Source organism: Rhinopithecus roxellana, chromosome 16 (genome assembly GCF_007565055.1).
Source record: "Rhinopithecus roxellana isolate Shanxi Qingling chromosome 16, ASM756505v1, whole genome shotgun sequence".
Classification (NCBI taxonomy): domain Eukaryota; kingdom Metazoa; phylum Chordata; class Mammalia; order Primates; family Cercopithecidae; genus Rhinopithecus; species Rhinopithecus roxellana.
Genome location: NC_044564.1, coordinates 117,821,560 through 117,833,873, shown reverse-complemented (window position 1 = coordinate 117,833,873; position 12,314 = coordinate 117,821,560). Strand labels below are relative to the sequence as shown.

Genomic DNA, 12,314 nt, shown 5'->3' with positions numbered 1-12,314 from the left:
GGGTTTTAGAATCCTGCATCATCAACTCACTGACTGGTACTGAGGCCTGGGACAGGTTAGTTTTGCTTTAAACATTCTGAAACCTCTATTTTCTCATCTGCAAGATGGGTAGCTAACAGTGATAATCTCACAAGGTGGTGTGGAGTCAGAGAGCTAATATATAAAAATCATCTGGCATGTGGAAGGTCCTTTGGAATCACTAGTGTGTGTACAATGGTATTCACCGCTTGAACCTTCATGAACAGGTGTCCCAAAGTCCTTTCCAGGTTAGACCTAGGAATACCTGAAAATCTCTACCCTTTTCTTCTCAGCTTTATATCCGTGATCAGTGAGGAAGCTTGTAACAGACAAGGCTCTGAACAGGCAGTTCACAAAGAGGCAACAGGAAGGAAGAAAACACCATGTGTCTCCTCTACATTGGGCGCTCTGAGAGCTAGGCTGAACCTGACATGACTTCACTGACTCCTCACCAGAGCCCTGCGAGGTCTTGATAAAGACTCTTGTCTTACAGATGGGGAGGCTGAAGATGCCAGGGACTTGCCGAAAGTCATACAGTTTCTGTGTAAAGTCTACAACATACTACTTACAAGCATATAGTGGAGACAAGGAGGCTCTGGATAGGCCTCCTGAGACCAACCCTCCTAGGCTTTGTCATATTCTGATTGAGTTTCCTTCAGTGTTTATTTGGGAAGTGCTTAAACTGCCCTGACTGGCCTGGGGAAGGAAGAAAAAGGTGATACCACCCCAGCATAGCCAGAGTGCCGAGACAGGCCTGAGAAGCTAACTGGTGGCAAGGCCTTGCCAGCCAGCAATTTTGGAGAAGCTGATTGAACTGGGGAGGGCAGGAAGGGAAGCATTCAAGACAGGATTTGTGAAGAAATTCTATGTTTCAGCTTCCTTTCTGGCCAGGTCTTTGCCTTCTACCTTTCTCAGACTGAGAAGGATTTTCAGCCAGATGGGAAGTTAGGAGCTATGAAAATCAACTCTTATTATAGGTAGGGAAGCTGAAGCTCAGAGAAGGGAAGTAACTTCTCTAAAGTCACCCAGCAGCCGACTGCAAGAGTGGAGGTTCCCTGACTTGTATTCTGCCTGCATATTCATGCATTCATTTGCTCATTCATTCATGGGTCATTGAATGCATAAAGACTCAGTTCAACAACAGTCATGGTCCCTGCCCAGAGGGAGCTGACATCTAAGTAAAGAAGTAATTCAGTATTAGAAGGGTGTAAAAATAAGATGCTGTGATATGGTATGAAGGTGATGGTGCTATTAGATTGGTGCAAAAGTAATTGCTGTTTTTGCCATTACTTTCAATGGCAAAAACGACAATTATTTTTGCACCAACCTAGTATCTTTGGTCAGACTACTGAGGGAGGTAGTGATACTTGAGAAAAGACTTGGACAATGAAAAAGAGCTGGCCAGGGAAGGGCAGTCAGAGTGGAGGACCATTAGTGGCTAAAGACACAAAAGTAGGAAAACAGAGTATATGAGGAACCGATAAATAAAGAAGCCAATGAGAGTGAGGAGGAGAAGGGAACCATGTCAGATCTGAGAATTATATAGAAATCAGATCATGCAAGGCCTTGAACTTGTGGTAAGGACTTTGGATTTTATTCTAAGACATATAATTTTTTGAATATTTGCCTTGAGTGAGGTGCAGCAGAAAGCACAAAAGATAAAGCAGACATGAAACCATCCCTAATGGGTGTTTGAGCTCCATGGGAAAGTGTTACAGAGAGAATTTTAGAGAAGACATTAGAGGTAACTGGATCGTGCTAATGATAGAATGAGAGCAAGGGTAGGAGATGGGGATGGATAAAGCATGGGGGAGTTAAGGACAAGGAGATTGTTCAAGTGTGGAAGGTGGGAGGTGGGGGACAATAGGCAGGAAAGATGGTGAAATACGAGTGAGTGAGAAATTTGATTCAGCATATATGTATTCGGCACTGAGCATCTCAAAGGTGTTAGGTCATGTGCTGGGACTTTTGCATGTTTCTTCTTGCTTGATCCTCACAAAAAATGCGATATGAAATATGGTATTTTAAAAATCCTCCTTTCATAGATGTAGAACCTAAGTTCATGACAATGGAGGGATTTTCCCAAAATCGTTCAGCGAGTGTGAAGCAAACAAGGATCCCAACCCGAACCTTTTGGCTTTCATGATAGTACTGTCCACACTCTACCCTAGTGGTTGGATTTTGACTTGGCTTTCCCCTCAGTTTCCCTGTTTGGACTGGAGGGTTTCCTCTCTATGACACTTCCAGTTCTAACAATCTGTGCTTCTCTTCAAGGTAAAATGAATAGGAGCAAATATTCTAGATTCTAGATGGAATATCCTAGATGTATTCCACAGAGTCACAGAGGCTGGAAAGTAAATGTCTAAACAGAGAACAGCAAGTAGCTGTGAGCAAGAAGAGCGGTGCTGCTTGGAAAAAGGGACTGTGGAAATGCTTACCACAGCATCAAGCACTTAGGAATTGAAACTGAAAAGAGAAACAAAGATTTGTGGTAGCCATAAGTACAAAGAGTCAGAGAGAGATGGAGCAATGCATAGAAATTTATTCATTCTGTGGCTTAGGCCCTGTGAAAACAGAAATAAACACGATTGACCTGGTCCCTGCCTTATGGGCCACAGAAGTGGTGGGAGGATAGACCAAAAAAATAAAGGAGAGGGAGTGGGAGAGAGAAAGAGAGAGAATAATTGAGCACTTAGCATATGTCAAGCACTGTGTGAGGTGTTTTCATGAGTTATTTCATGTATTCCTTATCACAACCTCAGGAGGTCTACACTTTTGTTTTTCCCATTAAATGAATGAGTTCATTGAGACCCAGAGAAATTGTCACATGTTCAAGGTCACGTCTCAAGTAGATGAGAGAGCTGGGCGTATACTTAAATCTTTCTGATGTTCCATTCTACCTTTTAAATTTTTGCAAAATTTCAGGATGGAGAGAGGTTGGGAGGGAGGGAAAGTGGTCAAAGAGGCAGAGAAAAAAGAAGAGCTAGACATTGAGAATGAGTCCACAAGTACATGAGAGAGAGGGATAGAAACAAAGATTCTCTCTGAGACTACGTGACCACTTGGAGACCCTGTCCAGGCAGGAGGCAAATGAGGTCATTAAATCCATCTGCGCAGATTGGAGACTCTCTAGGGAAAGTGATATGCAAATGTCATGATGCAATGAGGTGAAATCTACTTGCGTTAGTTCAGGCGGGGACTCAAGCAGGGACTGCACTGTGCTCTTTGGAAAGATAGATTATCTGCTGGATGGGGAAGACACTCACTCTGTTGGGCTCTTCCTATCAGTTTTCAGAAAGGAAAGCTGGCCAAGGTCACAGAACACATGAAAGAACGAACTGGAAACTGGATTGAACTCAGTCCTCTCACTTTTTCGTATGCTAAAATCTGCTTCCCAGGTCCTTCAAATTTTGTACAAAACCTCCATACGATCTATTCCCTACTCAGGATTCCAAGCCTCCCAGAAGGTGGTCTAGCTTCCCTGAGACATGCTTTTAGTTTTCATCATTGCCTACTAAAATCAAAGTGACGAATATGTGCAGAGACTTATGGTTTCTCAAAGGACACTTCCACGTCCTTTCTTTCACTTGATCACATATACATCAGATATTCCATTACACAATTCTATTAATTGACTTTGCTATAGTGCACTACAATTTTCCACCCATGATTTTACTCAGCTCCTATAGTTTACAGTACAAAGTGGGTCTTATATCAGCTCTACATAGGGACCTGAGGCTCAGAGATAAGTAGCTTGTTTTACTTTAAATACTAGACTTGACACTTATTATTACTTTTGGCAAATTCTTATTCCTTTCTGAGCTTCAGTTTCCCCATCAATAAAAGGGTGATTGTTGGAGCATCTGTCTTACAGAGTTGTCAAAAGTGTTTTCTTGTTTGGAAATCACTGAGTACATTGCCTTACCCCATAGCAAATGCCTGACGCATAGCAAGTGCCTCTGTAAATGAAAACTGCTATGATTATGATCATGGTGCTCTCGATAAAAGTTATCACCAGGATATAGCAAGAAGCAGAGCCATGACTTGAACTTGAACCTTCTGCTCCTCAAATCCAGTGATTGTATCGCTGCCCTCCACTGCCTTCCTGATCATTACTGCTTCAGACCAAACCACCTGATTCGCTTCTTCTCTCTTTCTGCAGGTCACCCCATTCCCTATGTCCTGTGACCTACAAGGTGACTGTGCTTGTCGGGACCCCCAGGCCCAAGAACACAGCCGGAAAGACCTCCGGGGATATAGCCATGGCTAAGGAAGGACAAGGAGTTGTCAAAGAATTCCCAACGCCAGGACCCGCATCCCTTTGGTATTGATTTCACAGTCAGCTGCTCAATGGAATGGCCTCTCCACACCAGGGATCCTTAGCACCCAACCGGTCTGCCTTTAATTTTACCCAGGAAGGACACACAGTGGGGTGAATGAACCAAGTTTCACCATGCTGGATGATGAAATGGATTCCCATCCCAAAGTCTGAGATGGATTGCATATACAGTGTGCAGTCCCAGAGCCTCCTAAAATTCTAGCCATTTGTCACACAACCACAGCAAGAAACATGTTCTATATCTAGAGTGTGCCCATCTGTGGTTAGTACACATGCATGCATACACACCCATACAAACATCTGCGTGAGGGCAGTTCTGGAGATGAGTAGACAGAGACTGGAATAAACTCAATCTTTTCTTTCCCAAGCTCCTAGCCAACACTATCCTTGGGAGAAAGAAATTTGCAGAAACTGCTAAGACCAAGTGTGGAGATGTCAAGATAGTTCACACCCTGAGGCTCGGAATATGTAGGACATGCACAATTGTACAGTCCTTTGGGATTGGCAGTGAAATAGTCTGTGATCACCTATCTTCTAGGGAACTAGGACCTAGGAAGAGGTAAAGATTATAAGGTATGCAAAGCGCCCCAATTCTTCTGCTGCCATGGGGGATTTTACCCCAACTCCAGGGTTCGAGGCCAATCTGAGAATGGCTTAGGATTGCAATGTCAAGGTATTATGTCAGCCCCTTGCTTGAGGCTTGAGGTAATAATATCCCTCTAGGACTTACCTGTTCCCCCAAATCTTGCCTTGGGACCACATTTGCTGCTACTTTTCCTGCTGCTCTATCCTATACATTGAATAATCCAAGATAGTAGAACTAGGTTAGGAAAAATTCCACACAACCAAACAGTCTGCCTTAAAAGTGACCCACATTTTTCCATAGCTCCTCACTTTTTAGCCCTTCTGCAAGAGAAAAACCCTCATGGGTCCACATGGTGAGAAGTTAAGTTTCCTGTAAGTGGGCCTCTCACCCTGGAAAAGAGTTGAGGGATATCAGATGCTGGAACCCTCACTGAAAGTCCAGAATGTCTAAGCCAGTGTTAGATTTTGTAAACAAGTGGAACAGTGTTAAATTTCTATGATGTTGGAGCCATCCAGAGACTATTGGAATTGTCGAGACTCTTGGATTATTATCCTCATCCTAATCTTCCTAGCCCTTCAGGCTAGAGTAGGCTTTGGTCCTGAGAACTTCGCTGTTGCTCTGAGGAGATACAATTCTGGGAGAAAGAATCTTTTATAAGAATAGTATACATTGTTCTCGAGAGGGCCATCAGAAAGAAGCCAAAGAGTTCACAGCCTCAGCACTAACAACTCAACATGGTCATCATGTTTTCTATATGGTTTTTCCAGCTACCAGTACTCCCTTCCATACCTGTGACTGGGCAATGCTTTTCTCTCTCCCATGTCTAGCCTCCAAAAGTTAAGTGAAAATTAGTCAATTGTATGTGGAAGCCCCCAACACTTCGGGGATCTCTTTGTTTCTTTTCAGCCAGGTACTTGTCCACTCCCTTTGAATTAACATGGGAAGAAATTAATACAGGATGAACTGGAGAGAAAGGTTGAGTGGGACATGCTTTCTGAAACCTGGAGCTGGGAATTGAGGTGAAGGGAAGGTCTAGACTAGTTATATCACATAGAGATTACTGTAAATCAAGTCATCTCAAGTCTAGTGAAGAGAGCCAACAGAAACAAAACCTAGCGTAGGGATAGAAAATACCACGCACGTGTGCAGCCTCACCTAACTCCTGCATCCAAGGCAGGTGTTGTTAATCTATCATAGCCTTTTTTTTTTTTTTTTTTTTTTTTTTTTTTTTTTTTTTTTTATTGAGACGGAGTCTCACTCTGTCACCCAGGCTGGAGTTGCAGTGGCCGGATCTCGCTCACTGCAAGCTCCCCCCCGGGTTCACGCCATTCTCCTCATCAGCCTCCCAAGATAGCTGGGACTACAGGCGCCGCAACCTCGCCCGGATAGTTTTTGTATTTTAGTAGAGACGGGGTTTCACCATATTGAAAGGAGGGTACGATCTCCTGACCTCGTGACCGCCCGTCTCGCCTCCCAAAGTGCTGAGATAAGGCTTGAGCCACCGCGCCGGCCTATCATAGCCTTTTTAAAAAAAAAAAAAAAAAATGGGACCAAAAATAACTTTAGGAACCACCATATTATATCACTCCCAGTAGCACTTACCTGGTGATCAAAAACACTTGAGAAGACATCTATTGGCCATCTCTGGCCAATTACATTAAGAAACATATCGCCGGGCGCCGTGGCTCACGCCTGTAATCCCAGCACTTTGGGAGGCCAAGGCAGGTGGATCACGAGGTCAGGAGATCGAGACCATCCTGGCTAACACAGTGAAACCCTGTCTCTACTAAAAATACAAAAAAAATTAGCCAGGCGGGCGCCTGTAGTCTCAGCTACTTGGGAGGCTGAGGCAGGAGAATGGCCTAAAACAGGAGGTGGAGCTTGCAGTGAGCCGAGATAGTGCCACTGCACTCTAGCCTGGGTGACAGAGCGAGAATCCGTCTCAAAAAAAACAAAAAACAAACAAACAAAAAAACCCCAGAAACATATTAAGGTGCTTTTGGCACAGGTGCCCACAAATACAGATGCAGTGCTGAGATAGTTTATGAGACTTATACCATTTCACAAACTCTGAAATTGGGTTCCATATCGGCAAGACTGCCACAGTTGTTAAGAATAATCCTCTATGCTTCTTCCTCACAAAACCATATCTCATTTATATCCAGACCATTACCTCACTGTAATTACAAGGACCAATTCTTAGCAAGAAATAAGAATAATATTAGAAGAATCGATCCTATTCTGAACCCCTCTCCAGTATCTTCGCACTCTTGCCAACTCTCCAGGCCTCTCTCTTGCCCTAGCAGAGTTAGCAGCCTGTGTGATGTTAACTTAGAAGGTACAAGCTAAGAAAGGTAACAGTATCAACCCTCCCAGTTGCTTAATTATACCCATAGGTAATACAAGAAACTTTGAAGACCCATAGATGACATTACTACTGATGTGATTTCAGTAGCCACAAAAGAACCTTACCAGCTTCCCTCAAATCAGTCCTTATCCTCTTTCTATCTTCACTCCCATCATCATCTATTCCCACACTATCCAGCTAAGCAAAGATTCCTGGAGGTTGACTTGTATCTTCAGACTCACAGAGTGAATTCAGCTCTTCTGAATTAAGACCCACTCAGTCTCTTTCATTCAGACCTGTTGCTAACAAACATATATTTGCCAAGGATATTAGGCAAAAGAGGCTACTTGATTGGTGGCCAACCTCATGCCCACATGGAAGGTATCATTAATAGGGTCTTTTCAAACCTTAGTGGAGGAGTGTCAGCTCAATTTGAGCAATGCATTTATTCCCAGTTTTATTTTCCTCCTGGGAATTAACTCATGGTTTCATTCCTTCAGTCATCTTCTGTTTAGGTGACCGGAGCACTGAGAGGCAGCTCTGATGCACTATTGTGTATCAGCAGCTCAAAGGCCTTAAAACACTGAAGGTTCTGCATTTGAAGTATTAGATTGTTAGCAGCAAAAAATAAAAGATGAGGTGGACAGTTCTCTAAGCCCTATTTAGGGAACCTTTTCCAAGTCACAATCTTAACACCTACCCAAAGGATTTGCATTGCCCCCCCAGACTCTGTGCCAACAACCTTTTAAGGAAATACAGTCCTTGGGAAATCAGTTTTGATGGTGAATTGGGATGTCAAGGAAGGGAAAGATTAATGGTCATAGATGGTAGGGCTTTGAAAATGTAGGGTATCAGCTGCCACTCCTGGCTTCAACACATTGAGTCACTGCCTAGACGGTTCTCTTGGTCTTATTCCCACCTTGGCCAATGCTTAAATGCTATTTGTTGAAAATAATTCTTTGAGACACATTTCGGCTATCTCCCTTCCAGGTTCGATTTAACTTGGTTGCAATTGTCAATTTGTTATAGGTGTTACCTGTGTGAAAGAAAGAAAGGAAAGAAAGAAAGAAAGAAAGGAAAGAAAGAAGGAAAGAAAGAAAAAGAAAGAAAGAAAGAAAGAAAGAAAGAAAGAAAGAAAGAAAGAAAGAAAGAAAGAAAGAAAGAAAGAAAGAAAGAAAGAAAGAAAGAGAAAGAAGAAAAAAAGGAAGGAAGGAAGGAAGAAAGGAAGGAAATTATAAGGTCAAGTTAACAGTTTTGAGGTTTTGTGTTTTTTTCTGGAACTACTTCAAGTGAGAAAATAAAAAAATGGTGGCAAAGCTGTACAGATAGAGATTAATAGAAGACAAAGAGATTAAAAGGAAATAAAAATGCATGATTAAAAACTAAGAATAAAAAACATATTTTTATGTTTCCTAAAGGAAATTGTTTATTCTACAGACTCAGTAGGTAGACACAAACATAAACATTTCCCTAGAAGACATAGAGTGGGATTTGATAACACTGTCTGTTATTTTCTGTACATTGTGGTAGGTCCAGGAAATATGACATTTTCTCCCTTGATGTGTTATTGTTGTTGTGGGGGGGGGGGTGGGCATTTTGTTTATTTGTTTGGTGGCAATCAGTGGTAGTAGGGAGTGGGAGGGCTTGATATTGTTTTTTCCAGATATTAAGGGGACATACTGTGTCGTCGTGCTTTTCACGTTATAAAATGTTTATATTTACCAGTACAGCACTGGGCTTTATAAAGACTGCACTCAGAACCACACTGCATAGTCCAGTTTTATAAAAGCTGCTACATGACCAGACAGGTAATCCCAGTGAGTTTTGAGAAACAAAGCAAATGAAGTAAACAACAAACATAAAAACCAAATAGCAAATGAATAAAAGCTTGTTCTTGTAATTTATTCAACTTTTGCCAATTCCTATGAATCACTTGCTTTTTAAAAGAAATGTATAATAGCCAAAAGAGAAATTATGTCCCTATTGTAAAGAACTTAGAATTTTTGACTCCAGGCAGCAGTTTGCTCAGTGATCTTTAACAAGTTATCCAGTTGCCTCTACATTTGCATCAGTTTCTCTAGCTGCAAAATGGGGATAATACTATATACCTACCTCAGAGTGGGAGGGCAGGAGATTTTGAGGCCCTGAGGTTTTAGGTGGGCTGTGAGGGCCAACGCTTGACACAAAGTCCATGGATTATTATTCAAGAATGCACAGGCCCATTGGCCTTTTCAGAAAGACAAGGAGTGCTTGTTTGATATTTCAAGGAATAAAGCCGGAGCTCCTAAATTGTAGTCCATCTTAAAAGAGAGACCTGTATTGGAGAATATTTTATTGTTTTGGCAAATTTGATCTTACCCTTTACCAGTTCTATGATTTGGTTTAAAGCTGATTATGTCCTACAACGTCAAAGTCAGCTAACTGTCGTCTACTTAAGACTTCCGGTCATTTTTAACTTATAGAGGAAGGGAGTCTCTAAAATCTCTTCTTCAGAAGGCACCTCACTTCTCAGACTTAAAATTCCACATCAAGTGTTCCATTAAAAGAAGATAAGGCATTGTGAGTGCAAACAAATGGGGGCTTCTTAAACTACACACCAGCAGTCAGTGAGGAAACCTTTGAACAATTATTGAGTTGCTTTCTTGGGTCTCTGTAATCAATAACCTGTCTGCAGATATCTATCTATATAAAGATATTATATATAAATATAAATTTACATATATATGCACATGTATATATAGTTGTACATATATGTGTGTATATATATACTTAAATGTAATATTTACAAAATAAAACTGTGATCTCGTCTAGAGAAAATGTATTCATATTACAAACTGCTCTTCCATATTTATGTATCATATTATACCTTTTTATTATTGTTATAATTATTATGGGTATTTCTAATTAATATGATGTTGAAACCTGTTTGGCACCTTCTGGAAGCTACCAAAAAAATGACACTCCATTGAAGTGCTTAAAAGCTGTTCTCATAAGAATTCTACTGGCCTATGGTAAAAAAAGAAAAAAAAAAAAAAGAAAAAGAAAAAAGACACAAAGAAAACAATCTAAACACCAAAAACTAAACACAATTCCAATCCTTTTTCTGTACCTCACGCGCATAAATTTGCTGCTCCTATGTTTGGTTTTTTATTTCTGTTTATGTGTTTTTATGGATCTAAGTTAAATCTTTTGGCAATATATAAAAATGTAAATAGTAAACTTTATTTATTAAGAATGTCATCTTTTTTTAATTTATATTTACACAATTGTTCATCTAATTTATTTTTTCTATACAGTTTTAAATACTTAGACATATTTTACTGTTCATGATATTTTTATCCTGTTCTCGTGGATTTGTTTTTCCATACTGTTTTCTCTGATCTCAATTACAGGTTGGATCTCACAAATAATAATGTCAGAGACAGAAATATTTTGCCACTGTTGATTACTATACTTTAAAGTTCTATATTATGAAAATATATAATAGCTTGTATGCTTCAATGTGTTGTTGTGTGGTTTTTGTCTCTTGCAGAATGATAAAGGGCTGTCATATATACACACTAACATGGAGAGAGCCCTGGGGCCTGGAACTGGACAATCAATGACAGCATGAGATTTTATCCAATATACATCTATTCCTCTACAAAAATTAATTCCTGAAAGCATCTAATTTTGTGTATGCAAAAATTGAAAAACTTTCTTACATGTTATAAGAAAGTTCTGGGAAGCTAAAGCATATGTCACTCTTGGTTACCTACTGCCTTTTGCACACAGCCTTTAATAATATACTTCCAGATGTAAATGCTGGTATGGTCCAAAGACACAAACCAGTGCAGGGTTTCCCAAGTGCTAAGCTGTGGATCAGAGCTAGTTCATAACTAAGTTTTCATTTGTCTAAGGCAAAATGTGGGATAAATTGTTCATTCTTGTGGAGTTCTATCTTTTAAGATTAACTCTTTCTTACTCTTCTGGTATTAAAATATATATATATATCCACACACACATATGCATATGCAGGCATATATATATATATATATCTATCTCTACACACACATATATATGATTTTTTTATATGTGAAAATGAGCCTGCAGCTGAAACTGAAATGTTGCTGCTTTCAATCTGTCTAGTGTATCTCATTGTACATCTTATCACCAGGTAGTAGCTATGTGATTTTTGGAAAATTATTTAATGGCTTTAAGATTTAGTTTTCCCATATGTGATATGAAAATAATAAAAGTATCTCATAAGATTTCTGTTCACTGAGCTGCTAGCTGGCAGTACCACCATAAGGCAGGTCAAAATATGTGTTTATCTGCTGATAACTACATTTTGAATTTTTCACAAAAAGGCTGTGTGGGAATATCAATGTGAGTTATATAGAAGGGCAGGGATAGGGAAGTTAAGAACTACTCATAGTGGGGTGGCTTTTTTTGGACTCTAAAAATATAACTCGTGGAGAAACATGAGGGAGACTACTAAAAAAGAAAAAAAAAGTCATTTCTAAATTCTTCCAGATAACCGGTTATTTTCAAAGTAAAATAATTAACAAAAGAAAAATGTTTTACACAGTTCTATTCAATGTGAAGATTGAAACAACATTTAGACAATCAGCTCCTGAAAAGAGGCAAATATTTCTCAAACAGAAAGATTAAAAGATGAGAGTTTTAATGTGGCTTTTTATATTCCTTGGTTTCGTCTGAAGAGACAGAAATTCATGGGGAAAAGAGCTTCCTACTGCAAGATGAAAGATCTTAAATCCAGTATTGTCTTCCTTCTTTCTCCAACCCTAAACATACATACACACGCACATGCGCGCGCGCGCGCACACACACACACACACACACACACACACACACAGAGTAATGGAGAGTTCATTGGACTTTATTAATCTGTCAAATGGGAAATTATTTCTTTCTCACTTCAAAGAAGGCAGAAATATTCAGTATTTTGATTCATTTATATTTATAATGCAAGTTCTAGAGTTTGTCTATCCAAAAAAATTAATGTTTAAGTTTAAAAAATT

General features: G+C 40.0%; 2 protein-coding genes across 3 annotated transcripts in view; one reads left to right on the top strand and one right to left on the bottom strand.

The window, feature by feature from the left end:
- Positions 1–8,371, top strand: part of PAPPA (pappalysin 1) — a 250,880-nt gene extending 242,509 nt beyond the window's left edge. The window contains exons 22-23 of one of the 2 annotated variants that reach the window (XR_004053931.1): positions 4,181–4,342; positions 8,320–8,371. Coding sequence is in view for 1 of the 2 variants with exons in the window: in XM_030919309.1 (XP_030775169.1) it covers positions 4,181–4,288 (108 nt within the window). In the remaining variant the exon portion in view is untranslated. Of the gene's footprint in view, positions 1–4,180; positions 6,142–8,319 lie in introns of those variants that run through there. The other variant, XM_030919309.1, reaches the window with a different exon arrangement.
- On the bottom strand, positions 6,031–10,792 carry LOC104676245 (protein PAPPAS). The gene is made up of 3 exons (XM_030919310.1): positions 6,935–10,792; positions 6,465–6,615; positions 6,031–6,141 (listed from the first exon to the last, which is right to left on the bottom strand). Exons 1-3 carry the CDS (start codon positions 7,096–7,098, stop codon positions 6,127–6,129), a joined length of 330 nt encoding a protein of 109 aa, XP_030775170.1. The 5' UTR covers positions 7,099–10,792; the 3' UTR covers positions 6,031–6,126.
- Positions 10,793–12,314: the final 1,522 nt, after the last annotated feature.

Bases quoted from the DNA above. Each gene is read 5' to 3' on its own strand.
- LOC104676245 (XM_030919310.1), bottom strand. From the start codon at position 7,098: ATGAGATATGGTTTTGTGAGGAAGAAGCATAGAGGATTATTCTTAACA. The intron at 6,616-6,934 runs TAATATGTTTCT...CACGGCGCCCGG, and splicing joins CACCTGTGCCAAAAGCACCT to CGATATGTTTCTTAATGTAA.